The 20,207-nt window shown below is 47.5% G+C and overlaps 8 protein-coding genes across 8 annotated transcripts; 3 read left to right on the forward strand and 5 right to left on the reverse strand.

Moving 5' to 3' along the window:
- Positions 1-103: 103 nt before the first annotated feature.
- On the forward strand, positions 104-1,696 carry I303_101483 (uncharacterized protein; the record flags this gene model as incomplete). Its single annotated transcript, XM_018405725.1, has 1 exon — positions 104-1,696. The coding sequence occupies one exon, from the start codon at positions 104-106 to the stop codon at positions 1,694-1,696; it is 1,593 nt and encodes a 530-aa protein (XP_018266006.1).
- Positions 1,697-2,506: 810 nt separating this feature from the next.
- I303_101484 (uncharacterized protein) lies at positions 2,507-5,212 on the reverse strand (the record flags this gene model as incomplete). The annotated part of the gene is made up of 8 exons (XM_018405724.2): positions 2,507-2,640; positions 2,758-2,878; positions 3,017-3,114; positions 3,211-3,376; positions 3,466-3,509; positions 3,609-4,627; positions 4,721-4,879; positions 4,998-5,212. The coding sequence occupies 8 exons, from the start codon at positions 5,210-5,212 to the stop codon at positions 2,507-2,509; spliced, it is 1,956 nt and encodes a 651-aa protein (XP_018266005.2).
- Positions 5,213-5,817: 605 nt separating this feature from the next.
- On the reverse strand, positions 5,818-8,751 carry I303_101485 (uncharacterized protein; the record flags this gene model as incomplete). The annotated part of the gene is made up of 1 exon (XM_018405723.1): positions 5,818-8,751. The coding sequence occupies one exon, from the start codon at positions 8,749-8,751 to the stop codon at positions 5,818-5,820; it is 2,934 nt and encodes a 977-aa protein (XP_018266004.1).
- A 333-nt stretch (positions 8,752-9,084) lies between these two features.
- Positions 9,085-10,788, forward strand: I303_101486 (uncharacterized protein; the record flags this gene model as incomplete). The annotated part of the gene is made up of 6 exons (XM_018405722.1): positions 9,085-9,108; positions 9,193-9,264; positions 9,346-9,387; positions 9,448-9,672; positions 9,766-9,818; positions 9,939-10,788. 6 exons carry the CDS (start codon positions 9,085-9,087, stop codon positions 10,786-10,788), a joined length of 1,266 nt encoding a protein of 421 aa, XP_018266003.1.
- Positions 10,789-11,052: 264 nt separating this feature from the next.
- On the reverse strand, positions 11,053-12,272 carry I303_101487 (uncharacterized protein; the record flags this gene model as incomplete). Its single annotated transcript, XM_065968357.1, has 8 exons — positions 11,053-11,111; positions 11,231-11,327; positions 11,421-11,498; positions 11,570-11,616; positions 11,693-11,750; positions 11,818-11,875; positions 11,980-12,064; positions 12,152-12,272. The coding sequence occupies 8 exons, from the start codon at positions 12,270-12,272 to the stop codon at positions 11,053-11,055; spliced, it is 603 nt and encodes a 200-aa protein (XP_065824429.1).
- Positions 12,273-12,773: 501 nt separating this feature from the next.
- Positions 12,774-15,447, forward strand: I303_101488 (uncharacterized protein; the record flags this gene model as incomplete). Its single annotated transcript, XM_018405720.1, has 6 exons — positions 12,774-13,235; positions 13,317-13,618; positions 13,729-14,349; positions 14,498-14,608; positions 14,704-15,097; positions 15,271-15,447. 6 exons carry the CDS (start codon positions 12,774-12,776, stop codon positions 15,445-15,447), a joined length of 2,067 nt encoding a protein of 688 aa, XP_018266001.1.
- A 392-nt stretch (positions 15,448-15,839) lies between these two features.
- I303_101489 (uncharacterized protein) lies at positions 15,840-16,700 on the reverse strand (the record flags this gene model as incomplete). The annotated part of the gene is made up of 2 exons (XM_018405719.1): positions 15,840-16,058; positions 16,131-16,700. The coding sequence occupies 2 exons, from the start codon at positions 16,698-16,700 to the stop codon at positions 15,840-15,842; spliced, it is 789 nt and encodes a 262-aa protein (XP_018266000.1).
- A 923-nt stretch (positions 16,701-17,623) lies between these two features.
- Positions 17,624-20,079, reverse strand: I303_101490 (uncharacterized protein; the record flags this gene model as incomplete). The annotated part of the gene is made up of 15 exons (XM_065968358.1): positions 17,624-17,664; positions 17,801-17,929; positions 18,008-18,053; positions 18,175-18,239; positions 18,308-18,317; positions 18,392-18,566; positions 18,649-18,679; positions 18,763-18,891; positions 18,952-18,995; positions 19,070-19,102; positions 19,178-19,251; positions 19,352-19,477; positions 19,555-19,681; positions 19,782-19,791; positions 19,869-20,079. 15 exons carry the CDS (start codon positions 20,077-20,079, stop codon positions 17,624-17,626), a joined length of 1,251 nt encoding a protein of 416 aa, XP_065824430.1.
- Between the last annotated feature and the right edge of the window lie 128 nt (positions 20,080-20,207).

Raw genomic sequence — 20,207 nt, forward strand, 5'->3', positions numbered from 1 at the left:
TCCCATTCCAATTGCCATCACAACTCCGCCAACAGGATCATCCATTCACCGAAGAATCATCGGCAGCAGGGCGGTCAATCATAAGTAAAAGATACTCGTAAAAATGCCCTCGACATCCCTTCCTAGACCGAGATCATCCCCTTCCTTACCCATACCCTCACCCATCCAACACCAACACCTCCAACCTCAACCACGATCGAAACGAGAACACTTCCCATCAACAATGACCTCTATGATCCCAACTTCGACTTCACCAACGATGCAACAACAACACTCCACCACGCATCCTCTGATGGTCGCCCTCGCCGGATGGCCTGAACCGATATACGTCTCTTCCAATCATCAGGACCGAAGGAACTCTCTCGGCTCGGGTGCGGGTATGTCGAACAGTAATGGTCTTATGGGATTCGAGCCTCTCTCTTCAGGACAAGTGTACGACGGCGTACCTTTCCCTACTCCTTCCACTGCTACTGCACCAGCGGTCGCGGCTGCATCTGCGTCTGCATCTCATATAAGCAAAAAGATCAAGTCGAGACCTGCTACTCCGCCAACGATGAAATTCGAGGAGAACAAGGTCATGCTTTCTAAAGTCGAATCAGTCGACACATCATCATCCATTGCACCTGAATTGATGGATTCAGAGTCGGTTAACAAGGTCGAAATCAAATCACCAATCTCACCTTCGTCATCGTCATCAACATCAACATCAACAACGATGGCATCACTGTCACCTACCACGTCCTTATATGATGACAAAGATACATTGACAGACAAGACCCCCTTGTCGATCCGAAACAAGCTCAAAGCTCGAGCAGAAGCTGCAGCCCAATCCAAAACCAAATCCAAACCCAAGTCTAATCCTGTGCCCAACGTCGTGCCTAAACCGATCTCCGCTCCGAACTTATCGATCTTCGCTCCTGTCTGCCCACACTTGACTGACCCTTCTTTGGGTCCTTGTCCATTCAAATCTCATCCCCACGACGTCCGAAATATGTTCCCGCCCACATCCCACTTATCCTCCGCCCCGGACGGTACGGCCCCAGCCTCGAGATTATCTCCACCTGCCCTTGCGTCAAACACTTCTTTATCGCCCGAACAGAGAAACGCTTCGTTGAGCCTTTCACTCTCACCTACGAGCGAGTTGGAAAGCCACAATGCGTTCAATCTCTCTTCGCCTGAATACGAATATGGGTATGAGAAACAGTTGATACTCGAAGAAAAAGTTGGATTGGGCGAAAGGAAGAATCCAGAAGGATTGACCAATTATTTCCCTGTACCGGGAGTAGGAGCACCTAAACCTCGTCCACTGTCTAAAGCTGGCCCACACCACAGCGCCAATGCGAGAGCTTCAGGCTCAGGTTCAAGTTCAAGTTCGAAAAGAAAGATTTCATCGCCAGTCGATAACGGTGATGGTGATGGATTCGACCCCTCGTCAAGTATATTACACAAAGGAAGATCATTACCTGTTGTACCTGTTCCCGAATGGGATACTTCGCCAAGATCCAATACCAGTAGTAGCGGCTCCACTGGAAGCACCGGTAAAGGGAAAGGAAAACAAAGTGATCTAGATATTGCACCGATGGATGTTGATGGTGATGGCGATGGTGATGTTGATTTGAACGAAGAAGATTATTTGAATTCGTCCCCGATTTTGGGTCAAGACCAGACTAGAGTGATGATGAAGACCGAGGTGTAATCGTGACATCCTTCGTATCAAGATCAAGATCAAGATCAAGGGCAACACCGAGGTGAATTCTCACCTATCATCATTCGTCATTCATCGTCAAAACGAAAAGGAAGAGGCAAGAATAAAAGAGACGAAAATACATTAAAATGAAATAGGTCAGAATCAGTTGTAAGGAAGGCAGGATTTGTTTGTATATATTTATTATCATCTTTCATTCTGTACATCATATCCAATCCATTCAAGGAATACATTTTCAACCTACCTACATCATTGCCCATCGCTCATCACACCCCACGTCTCATACATGCTCAACATCAAAACGCCAACACTCCATTGTATATATCTTAGATACGGCAATCACAAATGACTAGTGTAGATACATATTCGAAACAGATCGAGGGCAGGAAACATAATGTATATAATCATCTGGGACAAGGCAATCCGGTTGCAGATGCATGTCAAAGCTGTTGCCTTTTGCATCTCTCGATGCACTCGTATCAATTCATGATGATAGCTGTTTGCCAGTCTTGTTGTTGGAAGCTAAGGCTCTATGCATGCGACAAACGTGTTCTTGTATGACTATCTACGTGATCAATGCTCTCTAAAAACATATCACGACCACGGAATTCAAACTCAGGACCTAAACTTCTTCATCCGAACCAACGTCGCCTCGACTAGCGAGACTACGCACCGAGCATTCGAGAAGAGACGTGCCAGTTAGCAATTCATCTCACATAGATCAAGAAGGGATAACGAATGAGAGGAGACGAGTGATCGATCAGACAGTTGGATGAGAATGACCACAACGAAGACCTAGACTTACATGGATTTCCGTCTCTCATTACTTAATTTCTCCCTCCTGAACCCTGCCCACACACTCAGAGCCAGGGCTACCAGAGTACCGATAGTTGATATTTTGAAGGCTGTTCCATAACATTCTTCGCCTACTAGACCTGCACGTACCACAGCAGATGAGGCTGTTAGCTACAAAGGCTTGAGCGGAGAAAAAGCGCATTCTGTTTTGAGTGTTAGAAGAAGTTGGGGAACGATGGAAGAAACGCCGAACGCACAATCATGTTTCCCGTCATCCGGTATAGCTCCGCCATCCCTCTTGAAGATACCTCGGATGACCTCGACGACATCGACTCCACCGTCCATTCCGTCATCGTCAGAAGTACCGATCTTGCCGATCTGCCGATTGCGAAGAGCAATTGTAGGACATCAGTTATCAGTCATGTTTCTCATGAGATGCGAATGAGGTGTTGGAATTAGCAGGGATTGGATTCCCGGTGATTTACGGGAAGAAGGAAGTCAGGGAAGGTCACTTACAGTATGAGAATCATAAACCTTTCCAAAGAGTAGATTGAACGCGTTCCCTCCTAGAACAGGAGCGACAGCTACCCAGCCCCAATTCTGCGAGAAATGTTCTGTGCCAAATCATGCATCAGCTCCAGCTTTATTGATGGTTGTGTGTGTAACTGCAGTTGATCTCCAAGGGGGGGGTGAGGAGCACCATAACTCACTCATACCGAACCATTCCAAAATCAACATAGGCATAACGTTGAATAGACTACCGTACGCCAGACCAAGTAAAGTGGACACCATCCACAAGGACTGGACATGAACCGTCTGCATAGCTGAAATTTGGGAGATGGTGAAGAGCACCGCGACGACTGGTAGGAACCAGACCTATGAGCAAGTGGTTTCATTAGTCAGCGATCTCTCAGCTTAATCCTAAATTTAGGTAAAGGTAAGAAAAGAAAGCAATTGCTGCTTACTCTTCTTATACCGAATTTGTTCTTGCCAAAATCAGATACGACACCTATCAAGAATCAACCCGTCATTAGCGTCGGAATTATTGCATGCATGTGTATGTGGTGGCAATCGCTCGAATCAGTGGGAAGCAGTATGGCGGACTCACCTCCTATGATCCGCCCCCCGCAATTCCAAATACTGACCAGCCCGACCTGTTTAGCCTGATATCCACCGATCTTGGCTTTATCATACACCCTCTGATTCTCTCTCCCAAGAGCTAACGTCACCGTCCCGGCATTATTGATGTACATCAGGCCTGTCCCGCACAGCAGGGCTAGACACACAAATAGTATCCAGAAATCGGTCGATCGCATACAGTCCAAGGGGGTATACGATAATAATGTGGGAGGCAGTGAAGCAAGTGAGGAAGATCGAGCATGAGTCGGAGCGTGTTTGGGTTTGGAATGCACTTGTATAGGAGGAGGTAGATTATCGTTGAAATGCGCATGATGCTGATTGGGATGATGGTGTCGACCTCGAGAAATGGGTGATTTGGATCTAGTCAATTCCAAAGAACTTGTTCTTGATCTAGATCTAACGCCATTCTCGTCGACGTCTGACTCGTAATTGTAGTCATCGTTGTATTCGAATTCTTCAGCAGCGTGATGCTGGTTGATGATCACTTTTGGAATTCCTTCATGGCCTTCTTCTTCAGCGCCATCAAAGCCCGAGTTCAAAGGTTGATATGCATTTCCGTGTACTTCTTCGGAAGGAGGGATAGGCCGTATGAAGACAGAACCGAGAAGCATTGGTATACTAGTCCCGATCGACAAGAGGAAGAGTAAGCCACCAGCGTCGGAATGATAGAGCCAATTCCCCAGACTGGAGAACAAGAACGCGGATAGTCCGAATCCAGCTAAGACCGTCCCGCTTGCGCTTGCACGAGTAGCGTTTGAGAAGGATTTGGCGGTAGCGTTCACGGCTGACGTCAGGCCGCTTGAACCCCCGCAACCGGTGAGGAACATTGCGAATTCCAGAATGAATAGTCGGATATGGCTAGGCTCGATGTCGGTATCGGCATTATCATTGGCAACTGAGGAAGGGCGTAAAGAGATGGAACCGATATAAAATGCGTGGACGGTCGAGTAGCCTATCAAGCAGCATAGACCGCCTACGAAGAGGGGTCTAAGCCGAATATGAAGCTTTTCAGCTCCTCCTGCATTGATGCTGAACAAAACGGTATCCAGACTGTGAATATCGCAAAGGGACTAGACGTACATTCGCTGCCCTCTGGAATCTACGATCTTCCCCCATAACGGACCAGTGAGATACACACCCAGATTCCCAGCTAGACCGATCAAATTGCCTATGGTGGAAGAGACGACGAGCTTGGTAGCTAATTGAGGGGCGTATGCGGAGTAGACGTAGTTGCTCCCACTATAGTCAAGATGACAGGTCAGCTATATAGTCTCACGTTCTGAACCATACCTGACGCATGACAGAATGCAAGGAAGCAAGATCTTAAGACAACTGATTGGAGAAAAGCGTCACTCACCTAGCTAGTCCAACCAAGACACACAATATGAAGACTCCTAGCCTCTGACGCTGTATGCGATCCCATTCATCCGAAAAGGGATTTACAATCTTCCAAGTGAAAAACCTGGTCGACATCTTGTGATCGTGATTGTGCGAATCATCGAATAGTCGAGTCCGGGAAGATATACGCGCTCTGTTCGGCAGTGGGGGTCTTGTAGAGTCGGAGTCTGCCATTTCTCAGGCGAAATTGAATTCAGGTGCGTCGAAGACCTTGGGTTTGGATCTTCAATAATGATCTGAGTCAAAGGAGGAAGGAGGAGAAGGTGATCTTGACAAAGCAATCAAGGTTGAGATCAAGTCGACATCTAGTAGCCTCTCGTCGAAGAGCTATCGATGAGTTGCGCTGCTCTCAACTCGGGTTGAGGTATAAGGAAGATGTTTGCTTTCAATGAATATGCTCCTCTTTCTGTCGTAGATACCGACCATCGACACACGGTCCGTCTGATACGCTTCTGGTTACGTTTGAATGCACTGAATGGCGTCTTATTGGTATCGGATTTGACCGTGAACCTGAATCCCACCCTCCACCTCACTTATCTCGACGTGACTTTCTCATCTCCTATGCACCTTGAGCCCATCGAATCCAAAGGATGCATGAGAAAGAGGATAAGCCAGGTCATATTGATTGTGTCAATCCGAGATCGAGCCTAATGTCGTCATCCATGCTTGGTATGCTATGATGTATTCATAGTACAACGATTCTACTCTAACCACTCCTTTCACCCCTCTGGGCGGAGCAGTCCGTTACGGTTTATTGCTAAGAAGGTATTCTACCTACATCAATTCCATCCTCTCATCCTGCCTATATTCCTCAAGATATCCAACATCCCTTGAGCTTCAGCCTGAGCCTGAGCCTGATCTTGACCCGAGGTTGAAGTCGACGCCAGCCGGGCCTCTCTAATTTCTTTCCTCCAAGCACTTTCATCCAATCCAATACTTTTCTCCCACTTATCCAGCTCGTCCCAACTCACATCCAGCGCTCCTACCGCATTGCTCAGATAACCTAGATCCGTAGCTAGTTGGCTTGCTCCTCCGCCCGTCAACTGCCTTATACCTGGTAAAGTGACCGACGTGAGGTGGGATAAGAGGGTGAGTGATAAGCTTGATATCCAAGTTGAAAGTACGACCTCTTCGGGTATTTCCATCCCTATTTCCCTTCCCATCTCCCCCTCTTTTGTTCTTTGGATGTCTAAAGAGATCGGAATAGGAAGGGTAGAAGGATCTATGAATGGTAAAGTATCGATCGACCATTTCAATCCCTGTTCTTTACTCCAAACTTCAAACACCCTCAACAGATCCAACAACCCCTCTGAGACGCGCGAAATCACATCGGTAGGCGATAAACTGAAAGTAGGTACATGTAATTCCCCCTTTCTTTGCGGTTTATCAGGTTTACTCCAGACGCTCAAATGGGGATACGTCTCGAGTTGTCCCAACAAGGGCGCGAGGATGATAGACTGGATCTGCAGTTGACTGGATCTTGTGAATTCTCGTAGAGCGTTCGAGGTGATAGGTAAGATCGGTCTCTGAATTGGCGTTGTAGATGTTGAAACTAAAGAGTGAAGGTCGATTGAATTCAGGGTGGATTGTTGTAAGAGGGTTATTGATCCGGCCGTTGTGGTCTTAGGATCATACCCTTGCGCCAATACCTGCGTTTGAGTTTGCGTTGATACTTGGCTAGCTTCCGGTATTTTGGCCTTGAGAATGACTTCGACCGATCCGAAAAACACCTCTAATTTGGTTTCAAAGACTCCCAATTTATGCGAGATTTCCTTGCAGCCTTCCAAGATGTGTAGGACGATTTGAAAAGAGGACCAATCTTCTGTCGAGTAATCTAATCCGTCAAAGCCGTCCAACTCGTCTCGCCCTCCCTTTACTTTGGAAATTTCACCAGCCTGCCGTATCTGATCCATGACTACCTTCTGTTGATTACTCAAAAACGTAGATAATCCCGCTTCGAGCGCCGAAAGTAATCCCAGTGCACCATACCCATGCGTGAAAGCCATACACCTACCTATAGCTTCGTCGGCCTTGCTGAACACTATAGTAACCCTGTCGAGTAATGCTCTTGCTATATCTTTGCCTGATGCCGTACTAGACGAGGAGGTCAAGGTATGATCCGTCCTGAGAACGTATTCGAAATACCGCCTTTCGAGAGTCGCGTAGGTAGATTGCAGATCTAAGAACGGCTCGTATAGCGTAGTCTCCCATGAATTATCTACGGGTAAGGGTCCGGAGATCGTGGGTGCTCTTGAAAAACGTCGGGAAATCGACATCTTCTTAGTGGGAGTACGAGCGGGAGCGGCAGCGGTGGCTGAGCCTGAAGCGGAAGGACTGGTAGCGAGATGATATCCTGGAGAAGTCTTGTCGACCAGCGTACTTGACGGTGAAGTAGCAGTAGCGATATCTCCACTCAACAGACCACCCTGAGTATTGAATGTCATCCGATCTATCAAGCTCTGAACAGCTACGCCCAGCTCTTCCGTTGCCCTGTAAGCGACTATCAACTCGGGCAAAGCTTGCGAGCCGTAATACTCGCTGACGGCTGATAGTCTAGCTGAAGGCGATGGGTCGAGACCGTCGAAAGTGGTCTGAACGAAGGAAGCTAGTATCGATGCTGCTGTATGCGGAGCGAAGATCTGCGGGATCTGCTCGACCTGAGCATTGAAACCTGTAAGAAGGGAAGTGTAGAATTGATGTATCAATATTGAGAATTTGGTTGGTTCCACTTTCACACCCGTTTCAGAATTAGAACCAATGATAGGGGTATCACCGGTTGAGGTCTCCACTAGTTTGGTATCTTTCCACTGTGACAGTAAGTCGGCAGATCGTGAGTTGAAGTAATAGTTCTTGAATTCGTTCTCCCTATCCATATCTTTGAACACCCCGTAAAACTTCGCTATCTCCCCTACATTGTTCTCATCCAGACTATTCTTCAGAGCTTTCGAGACGCTAGTTTCCAGCTCGTTTTGTAAGGACACCAAGAGTGTCTTGCGATCTTGATATTCTGCTGGAGTATTCTGGAAGACGACCATAGATCTCGAAGCTTCTCTCAACCTATTCCCAGCTTTGGAGAATTCCGCATTACTGATAAAACCCGTCAACTCGCTTTCTAAGGTAGACCACGATTCGGCTTCTCTCAGTATATCCCTAGCTGATTCCAACCTGTTCTTGAGTTTATCCAGATGAGTCAATTTCTCCAAACTCTTATTGGTCCGTATCCCCTCGGTCTCAGAATGACCGTTACTGAGATTGGCGCTGATACTGTCCTTTCTAGTCGAGGTGAGTAGGCTAGAGCCGGAGCCAGAGGAAGTGGAAGGTGATGAAGTCAGATCAATCTGACGGGCGAACCGATCTTGCACCATTCCCAGACTACCGCATAGCCCATTGGCACTCTCTCGCATGAATTGCAGATCGTATGCCAGTCGAGGAACCGTCCTAGATACATCGTGGATGGATTGTTCGACAGCAGAATTCGTATCTTGCGATAACAGGCTCAGCTGGGTCAGCAGTTCGTTGAGCGTTTTATCTATCGGTGCTAAGTCCGGAGGTTGAGGGGGATTGGGAGAAGGAAGTGATGCGGGGAGATGAGGGGATAAGAGATTATTGAGGAACGAGGGTATATCGGATCCGTAACTGTCTAATGTGGAAGCCAATGAGGACAAAGCGGAAGGAGGGTCCGAGATGACGGGCGGAGGTGTCGAAGTGGACATGACGGAGGACCGTTACTGGGGGGCGGAAGTCCCTTCTTGTCCTGCCCTTTTGATGTACTCTGAGCGCGATGATATCTGAGCAAGATGTTAGCCTTGGTCAACATTGTGCTCTCACTATGGAAAGCATGAAGCCGACATTCCCAGTCGCGTGTCTCGATATTGACAAACACGTGCACACCATGCTGAGAACCAAAGGTGTGCCTGAATTATCAAGATGACGTAACATGCAATTGCCAAAACATTTGAAGCAGGTTGAAGGAGGTCGATGGAGAAATCGGGTTGAACGACAGCGTCAAGGTGAAAAGCATGCATGTCGCCCGGGACGAGCTCAAGATGTCAGACGGGGGTCTCACAGAGGTCAGTCAAGATCGGATGTGAAGCGTTGACTTGGACTGTAATAGTCATGACCGAAGAGCTGACTTGGGGGCGGAAACGAACCAGGAATATGACAATCTGTTATTGGGCGCATCATGGCAAGGGAAGAAGGATCAACATGGTAAAACTCATCTCTTTGTGAGTCTCTTGAGAGTCTACTACGATCCTGACTTCCTTATGCGTACATGGGCATCCCGCTGATCCAGATATATCCGATAGAAATTCAGCCCGACCACAGATGGACAGACCTTTGTCCTTGTAGTAAGTCAGGGTGCCTTCATTAGCTCCACGGATGAAGCTTACTATTGTTTGACTGTACAGACCACAGATCTCGAATCGATACATATACACACGCCTAACCCAGAAGATATTCCAGCTGTACCATGGGAAATCGATCATCCGTTCCTCCTGGCGACTCAAGATCTGATACGTGATTCTTTTCCCGATGAACCGCTTGAGCAAGTGCAAGGCCTCGTAGAGAGGATAAGCTCCATGTTTGCGGATAGGTGGGATGAAGTACAACTTCTCTTCGAGACTGAGGATGATGTGAGTCCATCAATGATTGGACCAGACACTCAAATTTCACTTTCAAGAGAGAGAGAGATGAGCGAGTCGAGCTGATTGATGTGGATGATTCAGGCGAAAGTCGTGTATATGAGGATCGATGATTTTGCATGGCGGTTCGTCCTATCGTATGTTTATGCCGCTCTCATCTCATTGAGCCCATCACTCATCGAGACACCGTACACCCGTACGATCAGGCTCTCATTGCTGTCAAGGGTGAGCTTGGCTGATCGTTGTATGTTCATTAGGAAACTAATATCCTCGCAAAGCATCTCATTTCTTACTCGACATCTTTTACATCCAGCAATCACGATACTATCGAATGATCGCTCGATACCCATTCCATCTGCTCCCTCTCTGACGGTGTACGAATCCACCTCGAGGCTCATATCCGATCCTGAGATCATGCGTGCAATACGTCGATCGACCGCCAAGCCAAAAATTACCTCAAGCTCAAATCCAAATCCAAAATCAAATTCAAATCCGATACCTGCATCCAAATCTTCGCAAAATGCAAACTCGAAACCAGAATCAAAACCAGTATCAAAATCGAAACCGAAATCGAAATCGCCCGCTCCAGCTCAACCTTCATCAGACTTCGATCCCGACGCCGACGCCGACGCCGACGGATCTCCGACTCCTCGTAAACCCCCTCGCCCTCGGCATGTGCATGCAACAGAATCGACGTCTGCATCTGCAGGTTCATCTATGTCTATGCCTCCTTCCTCTCCGCCTAAAATCACCTCGTCGTCCGTCCCGCCTGAAGAAGACGAAAGCCATGTTGCACTTTCCAGCGACGATGTACAAGAACCCAGCTCGCCAACGCAGAAGCAGAAGCAGAAGCAGAAGCAGAAGCAGAAGCAGCAGGAGCAGAAAGACGATTTGCCTCCTCCAACTTCTTCCAGTGCAGTCAAATCTTCGTCCCCCTCTGCAGGATCTGCGATGGATTTCAAGCCTCCCACTCAAAATAAAGGCAAGTCGAAGAAAGAACGAGAGAAGGAAGAGGAAGAAGCGATCGAGAGACGGATGAGAGATATGAAGAGGAAGATGGAGAAGGGCGGTGGAGGTAAATTGGGGAAGAGGAGATTGGCAAGATAAACTCAATAGGCTCATCAAGTATGGATGGTTCTGGCTCGCGTGCTTGATTGTTCCTGATGCGGTAGACCTAGATGGAATGAGATGTGTGCCATGCTTTATATTTTATAGTCTGTACGTTGATAGTCAGATCCTATGTTGTATGTACTGCATCATGCAATGTTCCCAGAAACCTTGAAAGGGAAAACAGAAAGTAAGAAGGGGTGCCTTCTTGGGATTTCACGTTTTATGCATGATGAGGGACATGAGATGCGATGACTACCACCCCTAATCATACGCCTCTTCAGCTGACCTCCTTGCTAATCGTTTCACCTTCTTCTTGTACGCTACGATGCATAAACACGCTCACGCTTCGTCAGCTTTGTCCTGAACCAGAACGGTGTAAGAGGGAAAAAATGGACGCAAGCTGATATTCTAGACTGGCGCAACAGAGACGAACACTCACATGCGAAATCTTCCCTCACTTCCTTGGCTGCATCTACGTTCGCCGGCGAGTTGAGATCGGGGACATCTTGCGATAAGAGCGATATAACGGAGATGAGCTAGCGAAAATTTCACAGTCAGCTTGGGTGCTGTGTCAGGGTGCAGCTCGTGATGAAGCTGATACTCGGAAGCTGGGAGTTATAATGACTCACTACACTTTCGACTGTGTGTACTGGCAACCACCTTTCACCTGCATCTTCGTATCCCCACTCGTCTTCTCCGGGTTGATGCTGTAATCATAAAAGCGCAATATCAGTACGCAATTCGACTATGTGTCGTAGTGTGGGAGATTCTGGCTTACCAAAATTGATACGCAGACTTCCCCTTTCTTATCGCCTTTGTGATACACTACAGCCCCAATATCGTCACGTCAGCTTCCCTTAACATTCACATCGAGTCGAAGGCGAACCGAAACACCGCTGACCGTTTGGATGCCACATCTCAGAATCGAATATCATCTTCGGGGGTTGTAATGGGAATTCCTGCAACCCAGGGCCAAGTCAGCTGTTGTTCGAGTTGATCATACTGTTCAGCTGATGGGGAGCTCACAGGAGGGAAGATTAATCGGGCTTTGAGTATTGCTCCTTCGTATAACGTATCTGCGGGTCTACGATGCGATGGTGAGATATGAAGGAAGATTAGCTACTGATCGAAAGAGAGTGGGACCGTTGGGCAGAAAGGAGGGAGGAGGGAGTAGGGAGGACGACTGACCCCATAATTACTATTTGCCATTCCAAGATATTATCGTCATCCACCAGTCCAGCTGAGAACCCATCTACAGGACTCTTCTGCAAATCTGTCATCGAAACGTAAGAAAGAAGGAATCAGTATTTGCGACACCGAGCAGTACAAGTGAATTGTATGTGTAGCGATGGATGCTTACCCAGTAATTGTTTCCTCAGTATCAAAGAGGAATTACTCGTGTTGGATATCGGTGTGCCTGGCTTGGTCGATCCTGGTCTCGAGCCATGAGAAGGGGTCGAAGTCCCGTTTGCTGGAGGCATGATAAGGCGTGATCGTGTCTGCGAATGGATGGAGAGGGTTCCGAGTCGTGCCGTAGGATACTGAGAGATGGCTGATGATGTCTGATTGAGTAGTCAGAGGTTTCCTGTGGATGAGGTAAGAAGGAAGCAAGAAGTTAGAGGTGAACAGCTGATTATATATAGACGTAGGAGAGAGAGGACAGTGCCGGTGATGATCATGACAGTGACACAAAGATACAGTCATCACATCATCTGTAGATAGGCAATTTGATCCCGCTAATCAAGAGACCGGTGGCAATCAAGGGGATTTGTAATGGGATTACGATTAAATCCAATTGCAATGTATTTGGCAGTCAAATCACGTGTTTGATGGTTTCCTCCACTTTGAGCTTTGCAAAAGTTGAAAATCACTCGTCCTCTGAGCGCACCAGTAAGTAAATGATGCATTGGATTGTCAATAGGTCTGACTAAGTATCATCGCTCTAAATCAGGACATCCGCGGTACAGCAGCGATATCTCAGGATGGTCTCCTCTCTCCCTACCCCGAAGAGCAAGAGCAAGAAGGCCAAGGCATCGTCTTCGCAATCAAAAGTCATTTCCTCCGGCTCGACCGCAAGTTCAAACCCGCTCAACCAAATAACTAGACTCGAATCCACTTTACTAGGCGAAGAATACGATCCGAATCCCCTCGTACCCCTGATAGCTCTCTCACGACATGATGATCCTCAAATAGTGCATAAGGCAGTATGGGCGCTTCATCGGGTATTCATTAAGTTTATCGCGGAGAACAAAGTCGGTGGACTGAACGGCGATCTCACATCTACGAGAAACGCCGCTACCTCGAGCGTCCACGACAATAGTATCGGAGGAGGGGATAATGATCTTGGAGAAGAGAGAGAAGTGAAAGCTTGGGTGCGAGAGAGATTATTGGAATATATCGAAGTCTTAGGTGGATTGGTAAGGGATAACGAACCTGCTCTGAGGGTATGTCATCCAGCCTTTTTCTCTCTGTCGCATGGTGCTTGCGTTGATGATTTAACTGATATGCATCCTTTGGATGATTAGAGCTCATCAGTCCCTCTTCTGTTCTCGCTCTTACCGCCTCTGTCGACATCGCTTCAATCGACAACCCCATTGATACATATACCGTATCTCCGATTGATCCTGGACCTCCTGTTCAACCCGAGACCCTCACTTCGAGGGGCAAAACCCAAATCATCTGGCGGCGGAGGGGGGTGGAAGATCGTCGAGGTCAACCAGGTTGACGAAGACGATGGTGTCTTACCCATAGATGTAGCTCAGATAGTGGTCGATGATTTTTGGGCGAAATACGATGATATACGATGGGCATTTTTCAAAGAATCAAGGTGAGTCAGCTGTACCTCCCACTCTGCTCTTCTGTGATCTGAAGGGCATCGTCCGAACGAGGCTAATAATTCATATTCGACTATGACCATGACCATGCACATGTAAATAGCAATTTCATTCAGAACGCCAATGGTGATCAATCGATATCGGACCCTACCAACCTCTTAGCTCAACTCGGTCCACTGGTCAACCTTCCTAAACAATCCGAAGACATAAACGCATTTTACATCCCCTCATTCTCCGAACCGCCCTCTCAGTCGTCTCTCTCGACCTCTAAACGAGCGAAGAAGAGCGCTAAAAAGGGTAAATTGAGGTATAAAGGTGAAATTGATGAACTACCAGCATGGATGAAGGAATATGAATCTGAAGGCTCCGAGTCTGAGGAGGAGGAGCCGAATCAAAAGGGTAAAAAGGGTACCGTTGGTGGTGGTAAGAGACAACGGGAGAAAGTATCGACCCTCTCGATCCATCAATCAGTGTACAGTCTGCAATCGCACAAAACGCAATATACGAACCTGTGGGAAAACGTACTTAGTTATCTGAAATTGGATGATTTCTGGATAAGGAAGATCTTGGTTGGCCTGCACGGCGAATATGGGATAATGGGTCATTTCAAGCCTGAACGAAGACTTAGAATCGCGGATTGGCTGAGTACGCTGGTGGATGGCGGAGGAGCGAATGCGATGTTGGGTATGAATGGGTTGTTTGTGCTCATGACTGAGTACAACTTGTGAGTAATCAAGCTTCTATCCTAAGCAACCTTTGATGTCGAGGACGAAAATTCATCGCTATTCTCTTCATACGCATCTGTATTTCTGCTGCTGCTCTCGTGCTTGGTATGATGTGCTGTGCTGACCTTCATGGATATTGCTCAACAGTGAATATCCTCATTTCTACGATCGACTTTACGCCTTGCTCGACCGGAACGTCATGCACGTCAAATACCGAGCGAGATTCTTCCGATTACTAGACACATTCTTGGCTTCCTCGTGAGTAAAGTATCTCTTTCCGCTTACCCAAAGAAGATACAGCCAGGCCCTGTGCTGACTTGCTTCGATCTATCCCCATTGCTCGCGTTTCTTAGGCTATTATCCTCTGCATTAATCGCTTCATTCATCAAACGACTCGCCCGACTCACCCTGTCCGCCCCTCCCGCAGGTATAATCATCATCCTTCCATTCATCTACAACCTCCTGAAACGACATCCGGGTACAATGGTCCTCATCCAACGGCCCGATAGCGATAACAACATCCTGAAAATCTCTTCTACCCTGGGGAAAGAGGGGTATGTGGATCCGTATAACGCCGAAGAGAAGAATGTCTTGAAGACCCATGCGATCGATTCGTCCCTCTGGGAAATTGCCGCGTTGCAGAAACATTACTTGGCGAGCATATCGACGCTTGCGAAAGTCTTTGGAGAGGTGTTTACGAAGCCGCAATTTGGTATGGAGGATTTCTTGGATCATGGATATGGGACAGTGAGTCTAAGCTTCAAGTTTACGTCTTTGTTTCTGTCAGACCGTCACATCGCAAGATTCTGCGTTTGATGGATCTGCCGCGACTTGGCCTGGCTTGATACAGTGAAGCTTCTGGAGCTGGAACGAGCAAAAGAGGAACGAGGGGTTTGTAGCTGACAATCAATTCCACGCAGCTATTCGACACGGAATCCAATAGGAAAATTAAGAACCCGCCTGCATTGTCGATGTTGATCGAGACGGCTGCAGCAGACACTCTGCCGGACTTGTTCCCTTGCTCAGCTGTAGCTGGTGGGTCGGACGAAGCAGTGGTTAAGCAAGGAGATATCGTCTCTGAGCTATGGGCGTTCTGAGGAGGATCGGGACTCCAATTCAAATTCAATGTTCATCACACTCGATGAAGATCGACAGTCTCATGTACAGCTTAGACATGTAGTATGTGCGCTGACAACGTGATTACTTTGAGACCATGATAAGACACACATGCATGAGGTGCCATTACAAACAGTTGAAGTCGTAGCACCTTAGTTCCCGCAAACTCCATCGAAGTCCAGTGCGAAATCAGATTCTTGCCTGCAACAATTATGTTACCGCCGACCATTCAACCCAACGAGCAACCCCCTCCCATCCTACATTACAACAGTGTCCTTTTTCTTGAAGGCTGTTCTGGATGCCACATATGATTGGTACCCAAACTTTCGATATAAATCTTGTGTACAATTTGAGATTTGCAAGGGCTACAGCGTTAAGCCCAATCCAAAAAAGTCTGACCTTGATGTGTATGATACATATACCACGGAGGCATGATCATACTTCCCGCAGGAACAATTGTCGATCTCTGCAATTCGTATCGAATCGGATGCACTACACATGTCGTTGTGCATGTACAGATCGGAGGAGGTGGTTGCCAGATTGTCATTTCGGTTGAAATGCCCATACCTATGGCGATGGGGTTATTCATCATCTAGAGGAATCGTTAGTCTCGTCAGCTCACCCACTTTATGTGTTACAGCATTACCTATGTGAATGGACTCACTCCATTTGTATCATGTAAGCTTTCGTCTTGTGGCTCTTCTTCTCCTCTGTACCACCTGACCACCTTCCCCCAAAAATCATGATTGTCACTCCCCATCAACCTGTGATCATCCCTTCCCTCCATCTGATTTTTCCTGATTTGCTCGGCCTTGTATCCGTATGGGATCCCACGCCAATCCCATACCTTCTGTCTGAGAGATAGTACCCATAGTCCCGAGATCGCTTTTGGACGATTATACAAATCGTTCGCTGGCCATGGACGCGGTGTAGGAACCCCTTCGTCGCATAGTCCAGGATAGACGTCCCTTGTTCTCAAGTGTAAGTGCATTTCGAGGTGCCATAATATCCATCGGGGTTTGTTCATTATTGCATCTCTGATTCGCCTGAACTGGTCGGTGAAGTAATGGGGATTGCACTGGATAAAGTATACGGGATAAGTGATGAGGAAGACGATAGAGAGGAAGAGGAAGATGACGAATAAAGGTGGGATCAGGGTGAGGTATAGGTATTGTATGAGCGGTACGGCGAGGAGGAAGAGGATGATGAATAAGCATAATTGGGTGTATGGCATTTTCGGATGCGTCGCCGTTGTCGTTGCTTTAGAGATGCTATTTGACCTTGTCCGCTGAGCTTGAGGAGAAGGATCCGGGTTTGTCTCATGAGACCAGATCCTGTTGAGGGTTGATGTGAGCTTGGATTCCTAGTTCTTCGTGACAATCTTGGATGATGAATATCTGGAGCGAAATGCGAGAGGTCGAGTAGCGGTTACCTTATTGGATGTGATGTGAGGTAAGATACCGGATGAGGGTTGGTTGAACAAAGAACGATGAGAAGGAAGAAGAGAGTGATGTATCTGAGGATGTGAGAGGAAAGAAGGAAAGGATGCAATTGTGTGTAAGATGTACCTCGTTTACTCCTTTCGCTTAAATGGTCCAAAGGAGGGTACGTGTGGTGGTGCGGGGTGGCGAACAATGATGTTGCGAGTTTGATCGGACAAGAAGAGCACTCGTTGATTCGGTAATACTGTGACGGTACTCTCTGAAGTGTATTGGTCACAGACCTTCGAGGCGAGCGGTCCGTCCGAGGTATTGTTCAGCCTTCAATCGTCTCGATAAAGGCGGAGAATATGGTGCAGAATCAGTTGTCATAAGAGTAAGTCAATTTCATCGAGTACACAAAGCCAGTTCAGCACTGTTCGTTATGTTTAATGTTTAGGTTAGTCGCCACCAGCGTGGTACACCGCATCGCTCAGAAGTAGTCGTACCGGAAGGTAAGTCGTCATCCCTATCGTATTGGGTCATAAGTTTGAGTACAAGAATCTTCGCAAGATACCTAAAGCAGCGCCATCGTAAGATTTTGTCCAATGCATGATCTGTATTCTACCGATAGGGATCAGCCGGCAGTCGGGTTCCTCTCCGCATCGTAGTGGCCTCTTTCTCCCCTGCAATGGTCCCACGGTCTGCGCGCACCAGCGGATGATCGTCCTTTCCATCGTTACAACGTGCCTGACAGACCTCCGACACCTTCGACATAGCCTATAAAATCAAGAACGAAACCTCAAGTCAGTAATCAAGCCTACAAAGATGAACATGAATGTGATAGTCATTTTCGAACTCCCTGGCGAGATACAGTTTGTCAAATGCAGTGGGCACCTCCAAGCCCTGTACTCACGAAGATGTGATTTCTTAATATCAGATATCTTGTTCACTCCGGCACAGTTCATGAGGATATCGAATTCTGCCAAGAGCGATTTCATCACGTGTCGTACCCCCGCCTCGCCTGCTATACCCATGCCGAACACTACATTATATGACCGAACATCATTGAGTTTGGCACGAATCGTAGTTGTACCGGTGATTTTGTGGGAAGCTGACATACCGTATAATCTCCCGACTAGTACGGCTTTTGCACCTAATGCCAGAGCCTTTATTGATCATACGGTCGTACAGTCTATGATCAGCTATCCGTGCCGGCCTTCATATGCATGATTGAACGGATTACATCGAGAATAGGAGCAAGGTATCGTATCGAGAGCCGCGACTTACCTTGAAAACGTCTGCAGCAGATCGTATGCCAGAGTCGAATAGTATAGTACACTTGTCGCCGACAGCTGTGCAGCAGAGTCAGTCAATCCAGTGACCTTGAAGAATTGAGGTAATTCGGTAAAGCCAGACATACCGTCGACGATCTAGCAAGAAGCCAAATCGACATTGCTTGGTCAGCATAGCATTGTGAATTTTGCGATAAGCAGAGCGCTCTCACCTCGGGCAGTACTTCTAGACTACCAACAGCGCCATCCACCTGTCTACCGGCATGATTTGAGACTACGATCCCATCACATCCCACCTCTACGGCTTTTATGGCGTCGTCAGGATGTTGAATACCTTTCAAAAGGAATGGTCGACCGCCCGAAATTTCCTTCCACTTCTTGATCAGCCTGGATGACAAACATCAATCCGCCTCAGTTCTGATTCAATAAAATCGCTAAGAGAGATGCTTGAACTTATAGATCAACTTACTTTGGAACTTTCTCCCAAGTATGCGCTTTTCCTATCGTTCACATCGTACGGAGCTCAGTCAGCCAGTCTTCACCGGTACTCCACGACCGACGAATGACAAGGATAGCGACTGACCATGCCAAACGTTATCGATCCACTTTTCACCAATCTGAGGCATGTCCTCTGCTTTCTCAGGATCAAGTCCAGCTTCTTTGATCCTCTTTCGAAACACTGGATCGGTCAACCCTATTTCCGCTCCGATACCTATAATCGGTTTCCTCAGCTATGTGCAGTTATCTTCACAAGGAATTGAAGTTGACATGCCTCGGTAGAACGCATAGTTGGAATTTGCTATATCTTCGTGTCGCCTAGATAATGGCGACAATGAAATCAGTTTTTCTCGCTTTGCCTTATGCAGCACCTAAGACAGGAAATCACACACCAGGCTAGCTGCCATGTATCGAGTGTCATGATACTGTCGTCCCACAACCGTTAACCTCTATACCCCTTCTTCGTAGATATGAATGAGGATGGAAGAGCGATGACCTACCACACGTCAAATCCACTGTCCCAGGCTCGTTGTAGTAGGCTATCTTCCAACTCTTCGTCATGCGGACAATAAAGCTACAGTAATCAAATAAGCTTCAGTATTCATGCTCATGTGGCTGTGAAGCATATCCTTCGTTGCCCCTTTCAGGCAGCTGCCAGAAGGGAACATGCTCACCTGGAAGAACTTCGGAGCAGTGCCTGCAGCTTTGGCTACGTCTTCTATAGGCTGACTTCCAGCCGTCGATAAACAATAAGGGATGTTCAACTCTCCTGCTACTTTTGCTGCGTTCAGTTCACCAAGCTACACCACAATAATGCGATCATACATCGTTAGCGCTCGCGCCCAAACGGATGCAGGGACGATGGTATGGCACTCACAGGATGGTAGATCTTGTTGATTCCGATGGGAGCGAAAGCGATTGGCGCGCTGATCTTGTGACCGAACAGCTCGGTCGTTGTGTCTCTTGCCGTAGTATCTACTAACATACGAGGGACAATCCTCCATCTGTTCCCAATAATCAAAGCACAAGGTCAGTCACATCTCCCTAGATCACTGAACTGGAGAGACCATCCCATCAAATGCAATTCATGAAGTTTCGAGTCACCTGTAGAAAGCTGAAGTAGGCGGGTCGGAAGTCAGCCCACAGTGTATCTCATCATATGGATCTTAGACAAGCTCAGACACAGCTCACCTTCCCTGTTGGCTCGATCAGTCCAACCAAGCCCGGCATTGCAGCTGGCGTATAGCCAACCTCCTTTGCTCAATGTCTCTTTGGCAAGCTCCTCGAGCTTATCGGGCCGGGTGGAGAACTCGGGATGTGAACCTTTCTGTGATAAGAGGAAGAGCTCCTTCTGGTAAAGAGCGTAACTGGGTTCGCGTTCAGGCTGGATAGAAGGGTCCATCTTTCTTATCTTTCTTCTTAAAACTTGCGAAGAAGGGGAGACTAGATATACAGAACTTGTCGATAGCTTGATCTTTGCTAAACAGGAGCGGAATTTATGTACACGAGATTAGATACATTCATTCTGTG

The sequence above is a fragment of the Kwoniella dejecticola genome, chromosome 2 (assembly GCF_000512565.2).
Source record: "Kwoniella dejecticola CBS 10117 chromosome 2, complete sequence".
NCBI classification, from domain to species: Eukaryota; Fungi; Basidiomycota; class Tremellomycetes; order Tremellales; family Cryptococcaceae; genus Kwoniella; species Kwoniella dejecticola.